The following is a 25,539-nucleotide window of genomic DNA, read 5'->3' as shown; positions in this document are numbered from 1 at the left end:
GGGGATCCTTATTTAAACAACTTGCTGCTTTCCTTTTATTTTCATTGTGCACATCAGCTTCACCTTCATTGATTTATCTGCTTTTCATTGTAGTTTTTGGCCTTAAGCACTGTTTTTAAAAAACGGAAATGGGATGAATGAATATGAATGACTTCACGGTATCCACTCAAAGGGGGTAGGGTGGGGAGATTAGGTTGGCTGCAGTCCCCCCCCTTATGATGGCAGAGCGAAGTGGCATTCCTTTCCGCATTAGCCAGCATGGGTGGGTGGGCAGGCAGGCAGCGGGGACTGGAAATGCTGCTCGGAAGCTGCACCTCTTGGCACCCAGGGTGTCCTCTGGAGCTGCTCGAGGCCCCTTTTCTAGCAGAAGCCTCTGCCTGTCCTGGGGCGGGGCAGGCACGGCTTCATCAGTCCCCCCCACACCCCCATGGCCAGGCAGCTGTGCCCTGCAAGCAGGCCCTCTGACCACCACATCCGGTGGCGAAGCGAGGCCTCCCTTGCCAGAATCTGAAATGGTGCCCTTTGGCTGTATCTCCAAGAAAGAGGAAGCTTGGCTCTTAATTTTCATCAGCTTTACCAGAGTCTATTAAAATCCAATTACACAGCCAGAAGCACAAGGCTAAAAGCTCCTGCTGCGAACCTTGAAGAAAAAGCAGGGGGAGGAAGCAGGTTCAGCAGTGCGCTTCCTCCCTTTGCCCCAGTCCCCCCAAGTCAAAGGCCGGAGACCCAGAACTCAAGGGGCCTGCTCTGAACAGCAGTGAGGCTTTCATCTGCCCTTCCTTAACCGCTCGGGATCACGGAGTGAGTTCCTGCTGGGGGGCTTCAAGCTGGTTCCCCCTCCCCTTTGGGAGGTCCCGCAAGAGAAGCTGGGGGAGGTTTCTAGGGCAGCCCCCCTTGAGGAGAGACCCTAGGGCTGGGCTGCTGTTGAGGGCACTGGGTTCCCCCCTTTTGCTCTTTGAGCGGTGCAGGGAGGCATCTCTCGCATCCCTTCCCTGTCAGGTCTGTCTTCAAAATGCCTCCAGGCGCTTTTGGATCTGTCAGCCAAAGCAGCAGGCAACAGTCTCTGCAAATTGCAGGCTTTCTTGGCTCTTGCAGCCGACCAGACAGAAGGTGAGGAGTGCAGGCTGGAGCCCGCTTGGTCTGGTCTTGATTTTATGGCAGAAAGAGGGACCTCACGGCTGGCACCTCATGGCCATTTCACCCAGAGATTCGCCTTCTTCAGTGGAACAAGCCAGAGGGTGAAGTTAGGGGCACGCTGACACCCCTGGAGGTTGTCCTTGAGGTCTCATCTTAGTGAATACTAAATTCCACAATGTAGGGGTACCAGATTCATCCACAAAGAAGTCATCCAATTAAGAAACGAACTGCTGGGCACGGGCTCGGCCAGGAGTGCACAGTACCCAAATGGGACAGAGAGATGCCCCTGGTCAGTCTGATCAGCGACCCCCAGGCTTGGTTCTCTGAGGGTTGGGATGCAAGCGAGTGACGGGGAGGGCCTGGGGCAGCCGGACTCCCCCCTGCTCCTTGGGGTCCGGGGCCTCTTGTGGGAAGCATCTTGCCTCTTGTCAAGAGAAGGCGCAGAATGGCAGAGATGGAGCTGAACCTGGGCCGAGAATTCCTGGCTGGAACTCGGCGGGCGTGCTTTGGGGGAGGCCGGGCGTCTTCCGGAATGGAGGGAGGCCTTCCTTGGATGAAGATGGCCTGGAGAGGCCCCTGCAATGATTAAACAAAGAATGTTGCCGGCTGCCGATGCACTCTGATCCAAAGGAATCAGCTTGCTGTGACTGTTGCACCATTCAAAAGTGAGTTGTTTTGCTTGGCCATTCCGTTTGTCTGGTTTAATTAAACATTCCTCTGAAACAAGGCAGCGGGGCAGGGGGGTGGTGTGTGGAGAGAGAAAGCGCATGGCTCGGCATCCCTATTGAAAGCTGCCCAAATTGTTTGGGTCGTGAAAGGCCCAAGGCCTGAGCCAGTGGGGGTGAGGGGGCATTTCCTCTTTGCTGGGTGCCTGGCCCCCCACTGCCCACCCTGCCCTCTCCTTCGGCTGCTGGGCCTTTGGTGCCCCCAGTCTGAACAATCCGGTTGCAGCAAACAGGGAGCAGAGAGCGTTGCAGACAGAGAGCCAGAGGTGGCCCTGAAACCTCCTCTTGCCACTGGCCCAACTCTGCAAACAAGGAACGCCCAGCAACTGCCAGGCTGAGCTGGTTACTAGGGGGCAATGCTGCCCGCTGCCCCCCTGCTCTCCACCTTCTGATGGGGGAGTAATTGCTAAGCTCCCAGGGGACCCTCCCCCGCCGCCTCCTCGGCCAGCCCCCCTTTCAATATCAGCAGCCACATCTGGGAGAAGAGGAGGTGGAAAGGGAGGTTAACAATCCTGGCTGCAGCAAGAGCAAAGCATCACAACTGGAAGTTTGCCTGGGAAATGTGCTGTGCGTGTGGAGGGTCCATGAGTGCCCAGGGGTGTGTGCTGAGGGCAAGCTGGCTGACTCTGGGCAACCCAGATAACCCTGTATGGAGCTTGTCTGACTAGGGAAGGGCAAGTGACAGGTGCAATTGCCTGCCGCTTGCCGTTAACTGTTCTGGAGGAAATGGGACTGTGTCTCAGCTGGTGGGTTTCTGTTGCCCCCCAAGTGCTGCGATTCCAAGGAGGAACCTGTGCAGAGGTCAGACCGGCAGTGGGGAATGAAAGCCAAGGCACTTGATTCATGCCCAGAACACCATCCTTCATACGGTACCATGCTGATGCTCCAGTTGAGCCTAGAGTTGTAAAACCCCAAGCTTTTTCACATTTAGAGGCACCCACATTGATGTGCGGTATACAGGTAATCCTCGCTTAACAACCATTCATTTAGTGATGGTTCGGAGTTACGACAGTGCTGAAAAAACAACTTATGATCATTCCTCACATGATCATCACCCCGTCCTTGTACTCACGTAATCACAATTTGGGTGCTTGGCAACTGGTTGGCATTTATGGCTGTCTCAGCATCCTATGGTCATGCGATCGCCATTTTAGACCTTCCCGGCTGGCTTCTGGCAAGCAAAATCAGCGGGGAACTGCATGGATTCGCTTAATGATCATGTGGTTCAGTTAACACCCATGGTGATTCACTTAATGGCCACCTCAAAAAGGTCGTAAAATCAGGTCAGATTTGTTTAATGACCGCTTAGCAACCAAAATTCAGGTCCCAATTGTGGTCATTAAGTGAGGACTACCTGGAAGGGCTCCTGAACACATGCAGGTTCTCTCTCCTCTCAGATCTCCGCAGACATTCCCTCTGCACTCTGACAGGAGCGTGTCTGTCTTCCAGATGGGGAAGTGTGAGTTTTCCGTAGGGTTGAGATCCATATTTCTGAGAAATCAGGCTGGCAAACTAGCATTTTAGTACTAGGAGGGGAGGCTCAGGAGCTCCCAGGAGGACTTCCGCGGGGGGATCCCAGCATTGCCAGGTTTGTGACATGCCTGTTTTTAATACGTTGGCTTCTGTCTTTCACTGTTCCAAGAACTAAATAAAATAAATAAACTATGTGGGTGTTTGTTGTTTGTTCGTTCAGTCGCTTCCGACTCTTCGTGACTTCATGGACCAGCCCACGCCAGAGCTTCCTGTTGGTCGTTAACACCCTCAGCTCCCCCAGGGACGAGTCCGTCACCTCTAGAATATCATCCATCCACCTTGCCCTTGGTCGGCCCCTCTTCCTTTTGCCCTCCACTCTCCCCAGCATCAGCACCTTCTCCAGGGTGTCCTGTCTTCTCATTATGTGGCCAAAGTATTTCAGTTTTGCCTTTAATATTGTTCCCTCAAGTGAGCAGTCTGGCTTTATTTCCTGGAGGATGGACTGGTTTGATCTCCTTGCAGTCCAAGGCACTCTCAGGATTTTCCTCCAGCATCACAGTTCAAAAGCATCGATCCTCCTTCTCTCAGCCTTCCTTATGGTCCAGCTCTCGCAGCCATATGTTACTCCGGGGAACACCATTGCTTTAACTATGCGGGCCTTTGTTGTCAGTGTGATGTCTCTGCTCTTCACTATTTTATCGAGATTTGTCATTGCTCTTCTTCCAAGGATTAAGCGTCTTCTGATTTCCTGGCTGCAGTCAGCATCTGCAGTAATCTTCGCACCTAGAAATACAAAGTCTTTCACTGCTTCTACATTTTCTCCCTCTATTTGCCAGTTATCAATCAAGCTGGTTGCCATAATCTTGGGTTTTTTGAGGTTTAGCTGCAAGCCAATGTGGGTAATGACACATTATTATAGATTAAGGGTAGCTGTGGAAAAATGACGACGTACTAGCCCAGATATGATTTCTAGGGAATTCGGTGCTTTTGAGAGCCAAGCCAACTGCTTGGGAATATGTGTGTGAAAGAGAGAGTGTGAGAGTGTAAAAATGTCCCTTTTAAATCTGAGTCATGTGCAGGGTAATCCTGGTGTTAAATCTGCATTTTGAAAGCATTTTTGTATTTATTTGTCTAATCTCCAATTCACACATTTGCATGTGAGTGTACACCTCTCTCACATGCACTTAATTTATAAAGGAATACAATGCTATTGGGGATGGGTGACAGTTCTCATAAAACACAGGACAACAGGATGGCACAGAAAAATAATTCCTATTTTGATTTGTTCCATTGAACAAAAATTAGCATATGCTTGCCTGCTGGCCCAGAGACATTTGTGTGACACTAAATAAGTCTGCATATCGTTTCTCAGGATCCGGACTTGCCGCCTTGAAACTTTCTACTCTGGAGAAGTCTTTTCTCCTGCAGATCCAGGTACTCTCTGGCCAAAGCTGTGGGGTAGAGTAAGCTATCATGCCCCCCAGCCCACAACCAGGGTCTGTGTCACCCGGGGGCAAACATGGATTCCGCACCCATTTTGGCAACCCCACCAGCGTGGCACCCCCCCAGTCGCCACCCTGACACCCCTCCCCCTGATCCATGCTTTCTAAGATCCAGACATGGATGTTTCAGAAGGCTGCATTTTGTGTTATGGTAGGAAGTTTCTAGGTTACACAGAACTCTTCCTCCACTCTCCCCTTTCTAGGCCACGAAATGAGAAAACCCGGTACTTCCTTTGCTTTTTTCCCCGCCGGCTGGCAAAGCCGAGCCATTGCCTCCCCCGACCTCATCCCAAACCAGATTACATCCACGGGGCAGCCGGCGCTAGGGAGAAAGGGGGTCAGAGGGGAGGAGGCAGCCCCATACCCAGCAGGAGCCAGAACTAACAAGGCGCTCCATGTTTGCCGTGCTTTGCACATGCCCAGAGAATGCTGCTGCTGGATCCGGCGGACGATCTGGCCACGCGCCGCTTGGAAATAGGCTACCTGCCACCGGAAAAGTCGCGCCCCGCTCCCGCCGCAGCTGCCCTCTCCGGCTTTGGGGTGGGGGCGCCCGCCGCAGCTTCCCCGCATCGCCCTCCGTCTCATTGGGTGGCAGCTGCCGGGGAGGGTGGGCGACGCGGGGGGGGGTCGTGGGGGGGCGCGTCTGCCCCCCCAGGGCCAGCAGGGTCCGGAGGGTCGCCTCGGGGCCGCGGCCCCTCCAGCCGCCCCGGAGCTCCTCTGGCCGAAGCGGAGCCCGCGCAGCCGGGGCGCCGGGGCCGCGCGGGGGCAGAGCGAGCCGGCAGAGCGAGCCGCACCGGGCGGGCGGCCACCGCCTTGTCGCTCCCGGGAGCGCGACCGCCACTTCGCGGGCAAACTTTGCCGCCGCAGCGAGCGGGGACGGCGCAGCCGGCGCTGGGTGGGTGCCGCCGCGCGTTGCTAGGGGGCGGGGGCGGGGGCAGGGGCGGGCCTTGCAGCGCGGGGCGCGCAGTCGGCCGCCTCCTGCCCTCCGGAGCCCGGCGGAGCCCCGCGGCCCCCGCCTCCCTCCCCGGCCGGGCGACGCGCGCCCGAGGCTGCCGGGCAGCTCCGCCCTCGGGGCCGCCTTCCGCGGGGGGCGCGGGGCTGCCAATCGCCCGGCAGCCCCGCCTCCCGGGGGGCCCGGCGGCAGGGGAGGGGCCGGCTCGGTTGCGGGGAGGCTCGCGCGGGGGAGGCTCGGTCCGCCGGCCAGCTCGGGCTCTCCCGCCGCCCTGCTCGGGGCGGGCGGCTGCTGCAGCTACCGCGGTCGCCTCTCGCCGCCGCCGCCGCCGCCGCCGCGCCCGCGGGCCAGGCTCGCCTCGGCTGCGGCGGGGCTCTTTGTTCCGCCTGCGCGGCCCGCCCGCCCGCCGGCCGAGCGCGGCGCCTTCCCCCGCGCGGAGCCCGGCGCTGCCCGGCCGCTCCCCTTGCTGCCAGCCCGCTGCAGGTGCTGGGGCCGCTCGCTCCGCCGCTGCCCGGCGGGATCCGCCGCGCCTCGCCGGGCGCCGATGGCCGATGGCCGCGCCGCTCTCTCCGCCCCGGCCAGCGGGCTGCGGGCGCCGGGCGGCGGCGGCGGCGGCGGCGGCGGCGGTTCCCCGCCGGGACCTGCCCGGAGGGCGGCTGGGCGGCGGTGGCGGGCGTGAGGACCCCCGCGCGGGGCTGCGGAGCCAGGTAGGCGGCTGCGGGGCCGGGGACGTCCGGGCTGGCTGGTGGCCCGGCGCGGGGGGGGGGGGCGCAGCGGCGGCTTTGGGGAACGTGGCGCGCCCCGGGACGCCGGGAGCTTCGGGGGCGGCTTGTAGGTCGGGTCGAGGGGAAGACGGAGGCTTGGGCAGAAAGGGAAAGGTGAGGGGCCGGGGCTTCCGAGCATGTACAGAATGTTTGTCCTGTATAGGTAGCCTCTGTTGGTTGGAAATACTGAACCTCCGTTGATGCTTCCGTGCAAGACGCGCGTTTCAGAGGCGGGGCGTGCCTCTGAGCATAGGCAGAGCGCCTGTCCATTGCTGCGGAGGAGCCACGGCTCCAAGCCCTTGGGCGCCGCCGGGTTGGGCAGGCTCCGGTCTGGGCTCTGGCCCTGGTGCAGCTGGAGCAACCAGAGAGCCGGGCTTCAGGGGTCCGATGTCACCCCGGAGGGCAGGAAGGGTCACAGAGGAGCAGCCTCCTCCTTTGACCCCCCCCCCCCGCTCTGGATCCGCCTCTCTTTATCCCCCCCCCCCGCGGTTCTTTGGGGAGGAGGGAATGGGGGAATGTCACGTGCTGTGGGGACAGACAGATCATTGCTGATACAGTATTAATATTATTCCTCCGTGGCTGGTGGTGGAGTGTTAATCTCTCATCTGCAGCGCGAAGGTTTTAGCAGCAAGTGTTGCCTTGGTAAAGGAAGCGACTGCGATGCCAGCAACTGCTCCATCACCTCTTGGGCCCCCGGGGGGATCTCAGGGCCTTTGAGGGACAGCAAGCCTGGAGATCATCTCCTTCCTCGCATCAGACCCCACAGGACTCCTTGGCCTGCTCCAGGTGTGCTGGGTGAGTGGCGGCTGCCCTGGCCTGGCACGCTGCTGCCCTGGCTGGCATTGTGGCACCAGCTGAGCAGGACCCCCAAGGTGGGGGCTGCAGCAAGAGAAAGGCAGCAGCTGGAAGCCTGGCTGGCCCGCCGGAGTTCCTGCCCAGGAGGACAAAGAAAATCTGCCAAATCCAGCATGTCTCTGTCTGTCTGTCAGGGTGTCAGATGGTGTGTGGATGAAGGTCCTGGGTCTGCTCCAGAGTTCTACCCTGGAGCAGCCTCCATTTGCAAATGTGGGTGTGGGGATCTGAGAGTTTTGGTAAAGACCTGGGAATGGAAGACACTGAGCAAGAGAGGGAGGGAGGAGGTGGTCTGGCTGCAGGGGGTCCAAAAATATTCTTTAGACGGAGCTGACTTGATGGAGCGGGGGCTCAGAAGGTCTTTTGCTTGGTTTGCTCCCCTAGTCGTGGCGCAGGACTCTGGGGTCTCCCCATTCCTGCCCGTACGCGCCCCCCACCCTCCCGGCCTGGCCTTGTTTTGCTTGGCTGAGCCTCCTGAATAAATTCCATAACAACAAACAAGCCTAGAGCTTTGCAATACTAATGCATCATGCAAACTATGTAAATTAGTGACAGATTGCATGCATTAATTGGGGCCCTGCAAATCTGAACTTTATTCAGTCGGAAAAAAGCTGCCTCATTAGAACAAACGGAGGGACCCCTGTGCTGCGCTGGAGGAATTCCTGGGCCTCCATGTCTTCCAAGCCTTGCGGGGAGGTCAGGGTATCTGGTTACTTGGGGGGTGGGGGGGCATGGTGTTCTGAACAGGGCATTTTGCTGTGAGAGGTGCTTTTATCAGTGTTTACGAGGTTGCAGTTGTTTTTGATTTGTTTTCTTTCTTTTTATTCAGAATCTTTTGTAATACGGAGGACTGAACCTGTAAGAGAACCTTTCCCAACTTGGTACCTGCCAGATATGCTGGGGATTCGCAGCACTGCTCAGAAATTTGGGGAGCTGACATTGCAGCACATCTGGGTGGCTTCTGGCTGGGGAAGGGTGCTCTCAAGCCTTGGATGCTGGTCCATGGGCACCTGAGGGGGCTGGGGCAAGGGGGCTCCCATGGCATCATGCGCATCATGTTGTTGTTGTTATTGTTACTATATTTGTGCAAATTACACAGCCCACATCTTTTATGGGCTGATGTCATTATGCACATGGCATCCTCATGGCCCGCCCAGATACCCATGCCCTCGTGGATTCTCGTGCCACGCTCTCAAGCCTCAGAGCATCTCTGCCTCTCCTCCCAACCACTCCCCTATGCAAAGTTCCCGGCCCAGGAACCTGATGGTGACCCTGGTCCTGATTACAGAGCTGAAATCCAGCCCCTTTTGAAGAACCTGGTGGGAACCTTGTCCCTGAGCATAGCTTCTTAAAGAAATACAGGTAGTCCTTGACTTACAACCATTCATTTAACGACTATTCGAAGTTACAGTGGTGCTGAAAGAAGTGGCTTGCGACTGGTCCTTTCACTTAGGGCAGTTACAGCATCCCCGTGATTGCATGATTGAACTTCAGGCGCTTGGCAACCGGCATGTGTTTACGATGGTTGCAATGTCCTGGGGCCACATGATCGCCATTTTGTTACCTTCCCACCTGCCTTCTGACAAGCAAAGTCAGTGGGGGGAGCTGGATTCACTTAACAGCCACAATGATTTGCTTAACGACTGTGGCAAAAAGGGTTGTAAAATTGGGTGTGACTCACTTAACAACCACCTCGCTTAGCGATGGGATGGCTTCTTGCAAGCAAAATCAATGGGGAAGCATGTGATTCACTTAATGACCATACAGTTTGCTTAACAACTGTGGTGATTCGCTTAATGATTGCTGCAAAAAAGGTTGTAGAATTGGGTCGGATTTGCTTAATGACCGCTTTGCTTAGCAACCAAAATTCTGGTCTCAATTGTGGTTGTTGAGTGAGGACTACCTGTAATTCTACCTCCACTCCCAGGGTTGCCATGGCATGAACCAGTGTTTCTCACCCTCAGCAACTTTTAAGATGTGTGGACTTCAACCCTGGGGAATTCTGGGAGTTGAAGTCCACACGTTTTAAAGTTGCTGAGGGTGAGAAACACGGGCATAAACGGACCAACCACTTTTGGGAGGCCCCTGGGGCACCGTGTCCAGTGAGAGCAGAACAGGGCTTGATGGCTGTCCTCCTCCGTGGATCAGTGAGTGATGCTGGCTGTTGCTTCTCCCCCCCCGGAATTTTCCCCCTTTTCCCGCTGTTCTTAATTGCAGCACGCTATGCGGAAGTGAATTTCCCATCCTGGGAGCACCCTTCCCTGCCTTGGGGGCTCAGCTGAGATTCGGCCCAGGTAAGCCTGCCCTCCTGGACCTGTGCTTTCTCTGCTTCCCCACTTTTTTCGGGTCACTTTGGCCAACTGGGCAGAATGGCAGAGACCATCCAAGCCCAGCAGCCCAGCCCAGCTCTCAGCCCCCACCGCTGCTTGGCAAGATGCAGTTGCAATTTGGGAACGGGTTTCCCACCAATTTCCCGCCAAGAAATTAATGGAATAAGGGGATTAAGCCCTCGGGGAGACTGAGTTGAGTTGATGTCAAGCAAGTGTCCAACCTTGGCTGATCCTGGCTGCAAAGCAGGTTGGTCTGGGGTAGTCCTTGGACTGGAGACCACCAGGGAAGTCCAGGGCTGTTGGCTAGACTGGAAGGTTGAACAACACTCTGGAAGGAGGCAAAAGCAAACCAGAACATCCCGCTGGATGTGCCCATGAAGTTACAAGGTTCTGAGCTTGACTCCAAGGAAGTGTTACTGTTTTGCCTAGTTTAGTTTAATAAGCCAGAAAAATAAAATACTCAACAAACATTCCAAAATCAATTCTTCCGTTTAAGGCTTGTTGGGTGCTCCACGGGACAAACTCATAACCCTCTTTATTAGCATGACAAATGGATATATTCCGTACTCAGCATTGGAGCTTGGTTCCAGGGCTCAGCTTTGGGTAAATAAGAACTGAAAGTAGTTAATTCCTAAAGAAGTGAAGTCCTGGAACTTGAAAATGCAGGTGAAGCATCACTGAATTTGCAAACTCTTTGAGTTCCCTTATTCCAGAAAGGTGTCAGATTTCTGTTTTTTCGGCAAAAGTATTTGGCACGTTCTCAGAGGCCTTCCTGGCTTCATTATTCTAGGGGCAGTACAGGGTAGTGGTGAGAAACACCCTGTTCTGAATGTTTCCTTGAAATCTTTGGGTGGTTTAGAGCATCTCAGCAACTCTCTTTCTCCCCACAAAACAGTAATGGGAATTTCAGGAGATGTATACCTTGCAGGATGCTTTTTAAAACTTATTTAATCACATGCAAAGCAGTTTGAGCATTTAAGGAAACTGCTTATTGATACAGCTAGCTGAGCTCAGCTGTTAATCATCAGTTTGACCAGCTGAAATGTAAAATGATTAATCTGCCATTTCCAGCAAGGAGGATGTTAATTGCTAATTTAATTTGTGGAAGGGCAGTTCTATTTTTCTTCTGTTACTGCATATTTCAAAGCTGGCCACTGCAACTAACAATTACTGGTAGGATTTTTAATTGATACTATTCTCTCCGTTAAAACGTACTTTAGGATCCATATTGAGTTTGACGATGTGCCCAGATGTGAAATATTTAATAATAGGCTGAAATCTATAGACAGTAAGCCACTACAAAGGATGTGATTAGTTAACATCCTTATTGCAATCATTCTATCACTTGCAGGGCATTAGCTGCTGGAGAAGGCTCAGGGATGTGAGAGCCCAGCTACATTAAGCCCTCGATGCTGGTTTTGGCAACCCATGGAAGTCTGGAAGCATTGCATACTCTCTGATGCCAGGTCAAACCCTGTCTGCTTTTCTGGGCGTTTTTGAAATGGTTGAAAGGACCCACCTCCTCTCCTTTTCTGCTGTCAGTGAATGTTGTCTTATGGTTATGATAGAAAGTATTAATTGCATCCAAATAAATTGCCTGGCTTGCGGGTGGAAGTCTAAACAGGTAATTGGGTGCCAGCTGTTGGGCTCTTCAAGGCAACCTGCGGTTGGCGTTTTCCTAGCTCTGCTGCCCATGCCCAGATTTTTTGCAACCCTGAGGAAATTCTTAGCTATCACTAGGAAAACACCCCCCCCCCATTGCTTTGGCCTGAGAGGTGATAAAAGGGAGGCCTGAACACACACCGGGCGGAGATCTAGGAGACGCCAAGGGGCTGTCCTGTGGAGGGCTGCTCCTCCCATCCCCCCACCCCAAAGAACTTCCAACTGAATGCCTGGGACTGGCGAAAAAAGGGGTAACAGGTGGAAGAAGTGAATAAATGGTCTTCTGATACTGTCTTTTGGATATGGATTTGACTGACTGACTTTGGGGGGTGCGTGGGTGGGTGGGTGGGAAATCAGTATTGGTTTATTTGGAGATTTAAGATTAATTAAGTTGATAAGAGATATTTACTACATTCCTGTCTCATGTTTGCTCACTAAGTATCTGATCATGAAATATTCATCTTGCTTGATGTTTGCTGGCATTGCAACAATGTGGAATGGGAGGATTTTGTTTTTACTGTAATTTTTTTCCTTTTTGATCCCTGGGGCATCAGCCTGGTCCTTTCAGGCAACTTTAGAACCTGTTTCTTTTGGATATTTGCAAGGAGAAGAGAAACCAAGATCTGATTTTATAAGGGGAATATATATTGCACCCAAAAAATAAGAACGGTTTTTTGAACCAAGGCCTCTCCACCATGGGTTATCTTAGAAGTATGGTGGGCTAAGCCCTGCAGATACGTTGGGACTACATCCCCCATCGTTTCTGGTCGTTAAACAGTTGTCTTGGGGATGCCTGATTGGAGGGGTGGGGTTAGAGATTATTTCCAACTCCTTGGGCTATTTCTAATGCCCCTTTGTGAAGGAAGAACCAGTTTTGGATCATTTTTTATTGTTACTATGGAAGGAGAAAGATGAAGGATCCGGCTAACACTGAACACGTATATTTGCAGGGGGGAAAAGTAAGCCGTTTGCCCCCTGAATCAGATAAACCTGATTTTTAAAAATGAACTTGCGGGAGAAGCAGGCTGCTATTTTAGAAGCCTCGGCAGCGTTCTGCCTGCAAGAATTCCTGCTTCGGTGTGATTGTTCAGGCTGTGAGCAGAAGGCACGCTGTCTTGGAGCACAGGTGGTTTGAGTCTGGACGGGGGGCTGTGGCCACCTCGGTTCCCCCCGCCAAGGAAGTCCACAAAGGCAAGGATATCTCGGTGAAGTGTATGCCCTGGCCGTTGGGCTTGCTGTGGAACATTCTAGCTGCTTAAAATTAAAAAAAGTTCCTGGATGCTGAAAAGGAGGGGCCCTGCAAATTTATTACAGTATTAATCCACCTTTAGACAAAATGGCACCCAGGTTGAAAGGGGCGGGGCCGATCAGGACAGGAGCAGGCCGCAAGCAGTCTTATGGGTGTCTCCTGCCTTGTCAAGGAAGGGTTGTATCTGTTTGTTGAACAGCATCGTTGAAACATGCAAAGCTTTTGGGATGGGCGGAGGGGGGGAAAACCAATGAGGAGCACCATCGGTTAATGTGAATCTTAATCTGATTTGTGATTCAGCAGTGGTTGTTTAGAGACAGAAAAAGGCATTGGGACTGTGGAGTCTTATAACTAACTCTGCACTTGGTCCAGAAAGAAAGATCTCCCCCTCCTCCTCTCGTAACCCTGGACGGGGCGGCTTTGCGGTGGAGTCGGCCCCGGGTTCAGGCAGACCGAAAGGAGCCTGTTCTTTCCGTAATTACCTTGTGGGATCCCGTTTTGACAATGCGGCTTTTCTTTGCCTGAGTTCGGGGAAGAGGGACGAGGACAATGGGGCAATTAGGCTCAGGTGCTAAATGGGAACCAGGAGGGAGCCCGCCCGCCCACACGCTGCCTGCCTCATCTGGCTAACCCCAGATTTAATCCCGCAGCACCTCCCGGAGGACCTGCCAATATCCTGGAGACCCGGGAAGAGGACCTGCCCACCCGCTCAGCACCAGGCAGCACCCTGCCTTCCAGGGCCGAGACCTGGGCTTCAGCCAGCAGGGGTCGCTTCCCCAGCTTTCCGGTCCCGGCTGGAGGTGCCCGTGGGCCAGGCTGTCTCCTAATGTCTCGCCATCCTTTTGCCTTGCAGTGCCCCTCCCTGACCAGCACCATGGAGGGCCTCCTGCTGTGCATCCTGGTGGTCCTTGGCCCCCTGGCTCGAGCCCAGGTGTGCCCCAAGCGCTGCACATGCCAGAACCTTTCGCCTTCGCTGGCCATCCTGTGCACCAAGACCGGTCTCCTCTTCGTGCCCACTGTGATCGACCGGCGCACGGTGGAGCTGCGCCTGACGGACAACTTCATCACCATCATCCGCCGGAAGGACTTCTCCAACATGACCGGCCTGGTGCACCTCACCCTCTCCCGGAACACCATCAGCCAGATCCTGCCCTACGCCTTCACCGACCTGCGCAGCCTGCGGGCTCTGCACCTGGACAACAACCGCCTTCTCCTGATCGGGGCGGAGCAGCTGCGGGGCCTGCCCAACCTGCGCCACCTCATCCTCAGCAACAACCAGCTGCAGGGCGTCTCCCCAGGGGCCTTCGACGATTTTGCCGGCACCCTGGAGGACCTGGACCTCTCGTACAACAACCTGGCGCAGGTCCCCTGGGAAGCCATCCGCCGCCTGCACAACGTCAACTCCCTCAGCCTGGACCACAACCTGATCGACTTCATCCCTGAGGGGGTCTTCGCCAACCTCCTCAAGCTGGCCCGCCTGGACATGACCTCCAACAAGCTGAAGAAGATCCCCCCGGACCCGCTCTTCCTGCGCATCCCGGTCTACGCCAAGCCCAAGGGCTCCCCGCCCTCCTCCCTGGTGCTGCGCCTGGGCGGCAACCCACTGCACTGCAACTGTGAGCTGCTCTGGCTGCGGCGGCTGGCCAGGGAGGATGACCTGGAGGCCTGTGCCTCCCCGCCGGACCTGCTGGGCAAGTACTTCTGGACCATCGCCGAGGAGGAGTTCGTGTGCGAGCCCCCAGTCATCACCCGCCACACAGGCCACCTGGCGGTCACGGAGGGCGAGGGGGCGGTCCTTCGTTGCCGTGGGGTGGGGGACCCGGAGCCCTCCATCCACTGGGTCTCCCCGGAAGGCAAAGTGGTGGCCAACACCTCGCGGACCCACTCCTACGACAATGGCACCCTGGAGATCCTGATCACCGCCGCCCAGGATGCCGGGGTCTTCACCTGCATTGCCTCCAATGCCGCTGGAGAAGCCACCACCTCCGTCGAGCTGATGGTCCACCTGCTGCCCCTCCTCCCCAACAGCACCACCCCCAAGGTGCCCGGGGCCGTGGGGCCCTCCGACATCCTGACCTCCGCCATGGCCACCCTTCCTCTTGGGGCCAATGACACGGGGGCCTCCCAGGACAGGGGCGTGGTAGCTTCGGAAATCTCGTCCTCTTCGGTCCTGATCCACTGGCACCCCCAGTGGCACATCCCTGGCATTCGCATGTACCAGATCCAATACAACAGCTCCTCTGATGACAACTTGGTGTACAGGTGAGTGTGGTCGGGAGTCCTGTGGGCATAGGGCCACGCTGCCAGGGGTCAGCGAGTGCTGGGAAGCCCTTTCAAGGCTGGGAGTGACCTTCACGCTCAGATCAGTGGTAGGAACAGCAAGGTCAGCTCCTAGTGACTGGACGGGCAATGACATGGGAAGGCCTTGCCGCTGCCTTCTTCCAGGGTGGCTGTCATCTTCCCAAACGAAGCTGTGGCCCTGGGGATCTCCAAGTGGTCTCCTGTCCAAGTAGTAATCAGGTCTAACCCTGCTGAGCTTTCCCAAGCTTGGCCAGGTTTGGCTTGGTGCTGCCCCCTGCTGGAAGTGCTGTGGACAAGAGACGGAAAGGGGCCGTGGGGTTTCTCCTACTGGCTCTTGATCTTGGTGCCATCTGTAATCAGTCCTGGCTTTGCCAACCCAAAGATAACCGGGGGTTTGCTCCTTCCTTCCTTCCTTCCTTCCTTCCTTCCTTCCTTCCTTCCTTCCTTCCTTCCTTCCTCCCTCCCTCCCTCCCTCCCTCCCTCCCTCCCTCCCTCCCTCCCACGTTGCCCTGCCCAATGTCTCCAAGAGGTTTGCTCAGGGCTGGAGCGAAAGGCCCCGGTAGCTGACTCGGTTTTTCTCGTTTCCCTGCCCTCCAACTCAGGCTGCCTAAAGTCTCTTTTGCAACGAATATCAAATGAGCTGCCCCTGACCTAGAACAGCAGGAGGGTAGCACTGCAGCTCTCAAGGAATGGCAACACAGCCACCTTGCCCCCTTCTGTGCTGGGCCTTAACACCCAGCACGGAGGAAGGGGCTGCTGATCGCAACGGGTAAATGAAAACTCTGGATATCGGGCAGTTTGTCTCTGATAGTGAGTGGCTGTGGCAGAGCCGGCGACTCAAGTTTAGGAGGGTGAAGGGTTTTAGGGAGGGGACAGTGATGGAGGGTGGGGGGCTGGAGGGTCACACACTTGGGGGCGGGATCAAGGACGTTGGTTTCTTCCTGCAGCTGGGAAGGAGAGACAGATTTCCTCTTTCTCTGGAAATATTGGAGAGGCTGAAGCTGAGGTTTGTGGTTGCCTGCAGCATAGGAGCTCAAGGCCCCCCCCGCCCCCCCATTCTGTGCTTGGTAAAGGCCGGGTCCTGCTCTGGGGCTGGTGTGTTTGGGGTCGTGTCCTTGAGAAGCCCCCTCCTTCCCCTTTGTCTGCGGCTTCTCCTGGAGAACGAGGGGCGACTTCCCATCACCTTCCAGTTTTGGAGGAAGCTCAGATTAAGGAGCTGCTTTGCCTTCTGAGACCCTCCCCTCTCCAGACCGAAGGAGCATTGTTTATAACAGTTTTTTTCAGCTTGGCCACTTTAAGATGGGTGGACTTCAGCTATGCTGGCTGGGGAATTCTGGGAGTTGAAGTCCACCCATCTTAAAGTGGCCAAGCTGGAAAAACACTGCTTTCTAAAATGCCGGATTGGAGGATTTTTGATGGGTGGGAATTTGGGGTTGGGGAGCCTTTTCATCTCAGAAGCATCTTCATGCCCAGATGGGCTGGACTACATTTCCCATCATTCCCGCCCATGGGTCTGGAGATGCCAGGTTGCAGGGGCTGATCTGGAGGACGTGAGGCGCTGCAGAGCAGCTTGATCCCAGGCCAGGAAAGGGCGAAACCTTACTCTGGAGGCGTGGTTCAGTTTCTCGAGGGCCTCCAACTGTCTTTCCTTCCTGAAGGTCAGATTTCTACCTGCCTGCTTAGAAATGCAGATTTGACGGTGGAACAGTGCCTCTGCTGCTTTCCTCTGGCCCTCTACTTGAGAAGCAAATCCAAGCATGCAAACTGGTGGGGTTTTTTTTGCAAAAGGCAAGATAATTAATGCGAAACAGGGAATTGATTTGCATGATTTTTTAAATCTAGACTGTGGTACTAGCTTCCCGTGTTTGGGGCAGGGGGGGTAACATGGTGCAGAATGTTACTTCCTTTTCTTTCTAGGGTGCTGAGTAAACATTCCCAGGAATCCAGCATTTTTGAGAGCTAGTCCCAGACTGCAGACGCCCCACTGTTCCCCAAACAGCCCCGTCAGATTCTACCTACTGTATTACAAATGGCTGCTGTGATTCCTCCCTTTTCTCCTTTCTGGAGAACTTAAACCCTTCCTGATGGATTTCAGGGATAGAGTCAAATTCCCACAGATGGTTATTGGTTCCCAGCCTCTCTGAGCCGAACCGTCCCCTTCTGGGAATACCTGCACTTTGCTTCTGTTTGGAAGATTCGTGTCTAGGACCCTGGGCTCGAGGGACGACGGGGCACTCTGGCGCTCCCCACAGTATTTCCATCCCAGAACCCTGTGCATTGCTAGTAACCCACTTTCCCTGCCCTGGTGCCCCCAAGTGTACTGGACTACGGCTCCCATCTCCTCCAGGCCAATCTGGGGTGGGGTCTTCTGTCATTAGTCACGGGGGAGTCAGCGCAAGACGGCTAGTCAGGGCTGAAGTTTGGGGCGGATCCAGCCGAGGAAGGGTCGGTGGCGTCTTCTGCCTCTCTGGCGGGGGAGACGGAGCCAACAGAGCAGGGCGAGGGAAGGGGGGGCTCTGCCTGTTGGAGCTGGCGTGGGCAAGCTGCACATCAGAACTGGGGGTGACGTGGGTCAGGGTTGTGGGAATGAGCAGTGCCCTGTGCCTGTTACTGTTCTGTGGGCCAGGAGGTGGTGGGGTGATGCTGGCTGCTGCCAGGCCCCTCTCCACCGTTCCATTCCGGGTCTCCATCATCTGCCCGCTCTGCTTCTCTTTGCTTCCACGTGTTCGGTGCCACCTGCCCCTTAGGCCCATTCTGAGGAGGGGCAGGTGAGATCCCCCGGAGCAGGGAATGAGCCCCTGGGCTCCATGGGCAGGGGGCTGTGGGGGCCCTGCTCGGGGGTGGCACTGCAGGAGGAAGCAGTGGGAGGCAGGGCTGGGAGCGATCCAAGATCTGAGAAGAGGGCTGTGGCTTTACCCTCTCCATGGGCTTTTCTTCTGCGGCTTTGCCCCCCCCCCCCCTGCTCCAACTGCTGCATTGCTCTCCTTCTTTGCAAAGATGCGGGGAAGCGCTCTGGAGGGCCTTCTGGGACCCTCATGCCCTCTGGCAGCTGGCCCAGAACCCACCGCCTGCCTGGCCAGAAAGGAACTCATGTTAAGTGACCTACTTATGATGTGGAATTGGATTTCAGCAGAGGTGTGCGTGTGTGTGCGTGAGAGAGAGAGCTGGGCTGGCGAGGGCAAACTCTCTGCTGCCTGTTGTGATTCAGCTGGGGGTGGGGGCGGGTGGGAAGAGGCTGGCCCTGCAGGCAGGAGAGCCCGGGAAGCCAGCATGCGGAGAAAGGGACTGAGCTCAGTCTGTTGACCGAAAAGAGTTTGCTTTCCATGGAGAGCTGCACCGGTCGGTCGGGAGGATGCGGCCAATTGGGACTCGCTTCAAATGTCACAGCGGCTGTGGGGTGCTCCCGAAATAGCTGAAGGGCTGGCAAGAGAACTGGCCCGAGGTCTGCGGGGATCCTGGGGTGTGGGTCTCTTGGGTGCCTGGGGTGGCTGCAAGCCACATCTGCAGTGGCGCCGCGTGGCTCTGAACGAAGAGCACGGGCTGGAATCAAGGACAAAGTGGGATTTTAACATTCATTTCCCACTTGCCTGAATGTAAGGTTGTGAGAACCAGTGCCAAACACCTCTCATGCAGGTCAGGTAGTTCTTTAAAGTCTCCGTGACTTTGGTTGGGCGCCCCATTTGGAAATTGGGGAAGGAACAGATGCAAGGAGGATTTTACAAGCCTCTTGGGCTTCCTTGCTCCAGGAAGCAGCAGCTGCTTGGCCCACCGAGTTGGGAGCAGAGCCGGGTGGAAGCTTCTGCCTGCTCAAGAACTCCTGGGCTCAAGGACAGCATCGCCCACAGCAGAAGCAGAAGCACCAGGCAGGGCTGGAGCAGCGCGCTCCTCTGGCTCAGAAATCGTACTGCTAGGCTGGATTGCCTCACAGGGCCCCAAGTTCCCACCTGCTCCTGTTGGGCTGGCCCAGCCCCTCTCCTCAGTTGCAAGAGGGAGTAAGCTTTGCTGAAGGGTTCTGTCCCTCTGCAGAAGACCCCTGTGGAGTGCCCGGGACCCTGGCCGTTTTTCAGGCCGGTGGAAAACATGTGGCCAATTACAGGTTTGGCCTCAGGTTCTTTGTCATTCCGCCAGTGAATCTGCATCTTTCCTGGGAGTTGGGTCTTTCACCCCCTCACTTACACTGCTTTAGAAACACCTCTCCAGGTTTAATGAGGACTGGGAAGACAATGTCTAGCTGCAGGGCCTAACCTGCCTTGCAGGGCTGGAGAGTTCTCCTTTGTGGAACATAAGGGGCCACGTCATTTGCCAGAACCCCCCGGGAATTGGTTGAAAATTTAAGTTGCTCAGCATATGATCAGCCTGAAAGCCTCTTAGCACAGTTTCCTCCTGTCTCTGAAGTCCAAATGGTGGGGAATCATGTCACAGCCACAGGACACCCCCAGTTGGAGGTTTATGCAGAATAGAGCGGCTGGCTCTTCTCCTGGATCAGCTGGATGGTAGAGGGCTCAGGAGGCTCAAAAAGATGGCCTAAGGAGTGCATCTGGGAGGGGGCCAGGGCAGAGCCTCAGCCTCTAGGGTGCAGCTGCGTGGATGCTTTGACCTGGCCTTAGGGGAGAGGAGGGGGCTTGAGTGCCAAGGTGGGCTCTTGCCCTGCATGGCAAGGTGGCACCTGCCCTGAAGATGCCCAAGCCCGTTCCCCCCATTAGGAAACCAAGGTCTGCTCAGACCTTCCCCAGACTGGCCACATGGACGGGTGTTCAGGCTGCTGTTCTCCAGGCCTGGTGGCCGTCGGTCTGCCTTGCGGTGTGCAGAGCTCACCACCTCCTTGTTTCTCCTCAGGATGATTCCTCCATCCAGCAAGGGCTTCTTGGTGAAGGACCTGGCCGCCGGGCGGGACTACCGCCTCTGTGTCTTGGCCATCTACAACGATGGGGTGACAGCCCTGACGGTCACCCGGAGCCTTGGCTGCCTCCAGTTCAGCACCCCACAGGGTGGCCTGCAGTGCCACTCACTCCATGCCCAGTTCCTGGGGGGCACCATGATCATCATCATCGGGGGCATCATCGTGGCCTCGGTGCTGGTCTTCATCATCATCGTCATGATCCGATACAAGGTGTACAGCGGCCAGGAGGAGCAGAAGAAAGCCAAGGTCAGCAATGTCTACTCCCAAACCAACGGGGGCCAACCACCACCCCTTGCCGGGCCGCCCTGCTCAGCCTCCAGACACGAGGGGTGGGAGTTGGATGGCTCAGTGGCGGCCAGGACCAGGAGGGACTGCAGCGTTGTGGTGCTTAGCAAGGACTGCGAAAAAGGCTCACGGGCCGGTGCTTCCGACAAGGGGGTGGAGGAGGAGGTGTCATCCCACCGGAGAAGGAGGTGGTCGCGGACTAATGTTGACCACCACCATGGTTGCTCTGGACTTGGACCCGAGGCCTCCAGAGAAGAAGAACCAGGTAAAGGGAGGCAGAAACACCCTGCAGCACAGGAAAGATATGCCGTGTGGTGGTGTTGCCAAGGGTAGGACGAGCCCAGCAACATTCTTGTAGTAATTTGTACTTAGCTGCATTCATCACTAAGCGGTAGAATGGTTCCACCCGATGGTATGCCTGTAGCCTGTAAGTCAGCAACCAGCAGCCTCTGCCCAAATCTTGTTGGCTTCCGTTCAGGGATCCCAAGACAAAAATATCTCAAGTGCTAGGTGAATGAGCAAGTGAGAAAGGGGTAGGGGTCTCTCCAGAGTGGTGCTGCTCAGCCTCAGCAACTTTAAGCTGGGTGGACTTCAACTCCCAGAATCCCCCAGCCAGCCTTGCAAATAATTACTACTACTACTATTGCCGTTCTAGTTTATGCCTCATCTTTTTGCCCGGAGAGCATTCCAGCTGCTGAAGAGGAGCTAGTATGGAGGGAGAATATTCTCCTAGCATCACAGAGCCAATTTGGCACAGCAGTTAAGGCGCCAGACTAGAAACTGGGAGACAGGCACAAAGCCGGCTGGGTGACCTTGGGCCAGTCACTCCCTCTCTGCCCTAGCAAGATGGCATTGCCACACCCCTTCTGAAATCCTGCCGGGAAAACTGCAGGGATTAGGCATCGACACTGACTGGAAGGCATGCGCGCACACATGCACAATCCGATGCCACCCAGTGATATTTTCTTTCTCTGAGGTCCAGTAGTGTTTAACTCGCAAGGGAAAGGATATGGGCCTGATATTCTGAATATCCTGAGTTCCAGAAGATCTTCCCTGAGGCCCGTAAAAGCCAAAATAACCAGGAGTGGCCCCGCAGTCCAAGCCCATTGATATTTTGCGTCCCTGCATTTGATCTTTCCAAGTGCCCCTCCCTGTTCCTGGGCAGCTGGAAAGGAGGACCAGCTTTGGGGGTCTCCCCTTGGGGTCCAAAGGGCCAAAGGAACGCGGTGTTGCTTCTGGAGTGGCGGTGGGTGATGCCCTCACAATGGAAAGTGGAGTTGACCAAAAGGGCTCTGTGCGGGCTGCCCCGTTTCCTGGTTCCAACCTTGAAGGGCCTCTTCTCGGATGCTGCAATGAGGCAGGGGGATTCCCTTCTTTGCTGCAGCCGAGCATCCTGTCGAGCCCCTCTCTCTGCCTCTTGCCCTCTTCCCTTGCTTTGCACAGACCCCCAGTCAGTGCTCCCGGCTGAGGAGAGGAGGAACGGCAACGACTGGGCTGGCGTCAAGATCTGAGCCCTGAATGACTGCCAGCGAACGAGGCACAGCCGGACTGGACCCCCGAGGTAGGAGCTCCCTCCGTCCCCCACCTCCCCTTTGCAGAGAACACTGGGCCAGAGCAGAAGGGGAGCACCCTTGAAGAATGCAGCTGGGCCTCTTCTCTGCTGCTCCTTGCACACCAGCCAGATGTGCGGAAGTGTGGCGGCTGGGTTCTCCTGTGCCTGGGGGACATTTCACCAGTGCCCCAACACTCCTCCTTTGCCTTTGGGGAAGCTGCCATGACAAGCTGCTTTAGGTACACGCCTGACATGGGTCCTCCAATAGCTTTAAAGGGAAAATGAGCACACTCAAACACTTGAGCACTTTGGAGAGACGGTTCCTCCTCCGGATGCCTAAAAGGCAGGCTCTGAGTAGGAACTGGCTGTGTTTAGTCTTGGCCACTGTGCAGAAAAGCTTTGCGAATGCACTGCAACGTGGAGCACGTGGCTGCTGAGACCAGTTTGGAGCTGCGGGTTGTGTTTGGGGGCAGTTGTTCACCTCTATTGAATTTTAAGCCCCAAGACCAAGGCTTTCTAGTTGGCTTAAATAGAATGTTGCAGAGCAGTGGAAACTTTCCAGCTCATGTCTTCATACCAGGAGGGAAAGAGTGCCTCTGTGGCTCTGTGGCCAGAAAACACAAAACAAACGTAGCAAATGCAGCTGAGGGTTGCAGTCATGCTCCTGGCTCCATCGCTGAACGGTGCAGGGTATGTCAGTGGGCTCAGTGCAGAAGCTTGCCTTGACGAGGCTGCAACCCGGCCCGCCGGCCAGGGGCGGGTGGCTGTCCCCAGGAACTGCATTGCTGGCCCTGTGCCTCCTCTGCCATCCAACCTCCACCTGCAGAGACCAGGCAGACCCCTAACCCTCCAAGCCCCATTGTTGTTCAGGCACAAAAGCAGGCGAGCAGTGGGTGCCCTCCAGCGGCTGGAGCTGGTAGCCTCTGCTTGGCACCGATCGAAAGCAATGCCCCACGTTGCCTGGGCTGGTTTTACCCGGTTGGAGTCAGAGACTCATCTCCTGGGCAAGCACGGGGCCCCGTGTTTCAAAGGAAAGCAAGGTAAAGGGCCTCTCTCTTTTCCTCCTCTGGCGGGGGCACTTGCTGGGGGCTGGACAAGCCCCTCCCGCCCCCTGGCTCTCCCAGCCCCCCACTGCAGCGGGGCAGGGGCTGGGGCCGGGGCTGGGAACAGGCCGGAGATGAGCGCAGGCACCCTTCTCGGCAGAGCAAACGGTGGCTTTTGGTGCTGGGGGCTGAATCCACCCCTCGGGACTGTCTTTGCAGCTCCTTCTGCAACGCGATGGCCCCTCATTTCATGGCGAGCTTGTGCAGCCGTGTGGCCGGTGAAGCCACGTGGAGGGGAAAAAAGTGAAGATGGGGGCTGTGAGGTGCAATTGAAGCTGTGCCCTTTTTACATAGGTGTGGACACCTCCACGGACGCCTCTGGCCCTGTAGCCTTGATGGGAAAAACTCCTGTAACTTTAAATACCGGATCGTTCCAAGATTTGGGGGACCACCAAAGGCAGGTCCCCACTTCCCCATCACTGCTCTGGCTTCCTGCAGGGGTTTTCTCAGCTGCTGCTTCCGTGGGGCTCCGTGGGAAAGGTCTCCATCTGCCGGAAAGTGAGGTTGGCCCTGAATCTCACCCCATCCCTAAACATCCTAGCTGGATTCCCACTCCAGCTGGTTTGTTGGGTTTGGAGTAGCGTGTTGCGTGAACTCAGCTAACAATTGCAGTTTATTCCATAAACCACCATTGAGCCACAGTGTTGTGTGCTATGTGAGCCCAGTCTGTGTTTCTGCTCCTGGCACGCGGAGCTTGAATTCGGGAACGGCAGGAAACCGAACCTCTGGTCTCTCTTTCAGGCCGAATCTGGACTTCGCGCCACTCCGCTGCTTTCCCGCCACGCTGGAGCCGCTGCCCCCGGCAGGAGACGCAGGCCGCCCCTGGACTCACTTCCATCCTTCCCGGGTGGAGATGCCTTGGGGGCCACGCTTCTGCCTTTCTGGCGTCTTTCTACTGGACTCGCTTGTGGGCCTGTTTTCTACGATGTCCTTTTGTTTTTCTAAACCACATCTGGAATTTTCTAATAAAGGGAGCTGAAAATTGGGGACGGGGGCGGCAGCCCCATTTCCTCCCAGAGAAGGCGTGCGGGTGCATTGTTTCTTTCCCACAGATACAAAGGCGGTGCTGCGGGGAAGTCCTCTGAAAAGCATGCAAGGTTCCCGTGGCTTGCTTCCTTCACTGAGTCAAGGGCTGTGGCCAGGAACACCAAAGCAACCCAGCACGTGCTTCATAGTCCAACGTGGCAGAAGAGGGAGGCCATCGATAATCCACATTTTCCAGGGAAGGGCAGGTGCGAGTTTGCTTTGCGCAGCAGAGCTCTCTTGCGGCGTTGGCTGGGGGGAGCGGGGGGGCGGTCACGGGGCCACGGTGAGGAGGGGCGGGGCTTTGATCACACCACCCCAGCTGCTGTCTTCTCCTTGTTGACACCCCCCTCCCGGATGCCCCTGCCTAGCTTTAGTGACTCCTGGGAGTCAGTGGGAGCCACAGCGCCCACAGCATTGCTTGGTGCTGGTGCCCGCGGGGCAGAACGCCCGTCTCCAAGCTGGAAGTAAATCAGGGATCTCCCCCTCTTAATTGAATCCAGAGTCCAAAATTCCCTGACTCCATGCAGCAGCAAGGACCTTCCGACCTTCCGAGTAGGACTGGCACTTAGAGCTGCTTCTGGCCTTACAACCCCCTCTGGAAACATGAAATTCATAGGCTAAAATTACCCAGCCGCAGACTGAGTTTTCCCCAAAGGTTGGAAGTGTGTGTGGGGGAGCTTACAACTGGCCAACAAAAACAGCCCTGCCAGGGCAGAGCTCTGCTCGGATTTGGAAGCTGTAAAACGTTGCCCTGCTGGCCGGTTATTGCTTTTTCTGCTCAGAGCTGTGTTTGCTGAGTGTGATTGGTTTTCTAGCTTTATGAATATTACCCTCTGTGTTGATACTTCTATTTTTTTCAGGAAAACAAAGGTCATGCTTTAACAGTGACTTCAGAGATGAAAGGTTCTGGTATTTTCAGCAAGGTTTATGTGTAAGATGAGGCCGCTGTCTTTTGCAAAGCCCAGAGTGCTCAAACGGCCTTCGAGGGCAACCCCAGGTAGCAAATCCTACAGCCCTCAAGGGGAGCAAAGATGGTGGAAGATGCATTTTCCAGATCCCAACAGCAACCCTTCTCTGGATCCTGAGAACCCTCCGTCTCTGCCAGCTTCCCGGGTGGCTGTGCAGGGCCCAGCCCCTTCTTCCCCGTTGTCCGCATCCCCGTCTGGTCGAGATGCTGGACCTGCCTGAGCTGGGATTCGGGTTCATAAGCCACAGCACCGCTTCTGCTAACCGTTGCTTGTCGCCATTCATCTGGCTGCTCTCGGCCCAGCATCGGCCGTTGAAATTCAGGTCACCGTTTGGCAGCTGGCGCAGACGGCAGGCATCTGGCTGGGAGGGCCGCTGACCTGCTTTTGGAAATGGCATCTGGAGTTCAGCAGCCTCAGGTCCCATCTGGGGGGAGAAGGCGGGAGGGGCTTCTTTCCTGGAATGTAAGATGCCAGATCCGAGCAGAGCTTGGCTGCTGGGCGTGCCCGTGGGTTGTGGAGGGCGGAATGACCACCGCTCGATGCAACGGTTAGCTGTGATGCAAGCGTTACTGAATAAGGAGCTGTGGACAATGAGCAGCCGTGCTCACAGGGTGTCCATCGCAGCAGCATGTGGAAAATGCGACATATCTCCATGGACTGTGTGGTGATACGGTGAGCGATGCCACCCATAAATCAGTGTCTCCCGGGACAGGGCAGCAGTGGCTGCGGGTGGCAGTGTATGACCTGCAACGGTTGTG

General features: G+C 55.9%; 1 protein-coding gene and 1 long non-coding RNA gene across 5 annotated transcripts; both read left to right on the top strand.

Annotated features, from left to right (window-relative positions):
- Positions 1–6,481: 6,481 nt before the first annotated feature.
- LOC134503136 (leucine-rich repeat and fibronectin type III domain-containing protein 1-like protein) lies at positions 6,482–21,824 on the top strand. 4 transcript variants are annotated; one of them, XM_063311786.1, is made up of 4 exons: positions 6,482–6,496; positions 13,500–14,908; positions 19,784–20,397; positions 21,576–21,824. In XM_063311786.1, the coding sequence occupies exons 2-4, from the start codon at positions 13,521–13,523 to the stop codon at positions 21,641–21,643; spliced, it is 2,070 nt and encodes a 689-aa protein (XP_063167856.1). In that variant the 5' UTR covers positions 6,482–6,496; positions 13,500–13,520; the 3' UTR covers positions 21,644–21,824. The 4 variants fall into 4 exon arrangements, with proteins under 4 accessions (XP_063167856.1, XP_063167855.1, XP_063167857.1 ...); XM_063311785.1 differs by lacking the exon at positions 6,482–6,496 and adding an exon at positions 9,592–9,982; XM_063311787.1 differs by lacking the exon at positions 6,482–6,496 and adding an exon at positions 12,534–12,602.
- Positions 21,825–21,853: 29 nt separating this feature from the next.
- Positions 21,854–23,774, top strand: LOC134503137 (uncharacterized). The gene is made up of 2 exons (XR_010068505.1): positions 21,854–21,923; positions 23,529–23,774. It is a non-coding gene; the product is annotated as an uncharacterized LOC134503137 (long non-coding RNA).
- Positions 23,775–25,539: the final 1,765 nt, after the last annotated feature.

The sequence above is a fragment of the Candoia aspera genome, chromosome 10 (genome assembly GCF_035149785.1).
Source record: "Candoia aspera isolate rCanAsp1 chromosome 10, rCanAsp1.hap2, whole genome shotgun sequence".
NCBI lineage: Eukaryota > Metazoa > Chordata > Lepidosauria > Squamata > Boidae > Candoia > Candoia aspera.
This window is presented reverse-complemented; position numbering and strand designations above follow the sequence as displayed.

Coding starts and splice junctions, on each gene's coding strand:
- LOC134503136 (XM_063311784.1), top strand. CDS start 13,473: ATGTCTCGCCATCCTTTTGCCTTGCAGTGCCCCTCCCTGACCAGCACC. Junction 14,909..19,783: donor GATGACAACTTGGTGTACAG/GTGAGTGTGGTC, acceptor GTTTCTCCTCAG/GATGATTCCTCCATCCAGCA. Junction 20,398..21,575: donor CTCCAGAGAAGAAGAACCAG/GTAAAGGGAGGC, acceptor TGCTTTGCACAG/ACCCCCAGTCAGTGCTCCCG.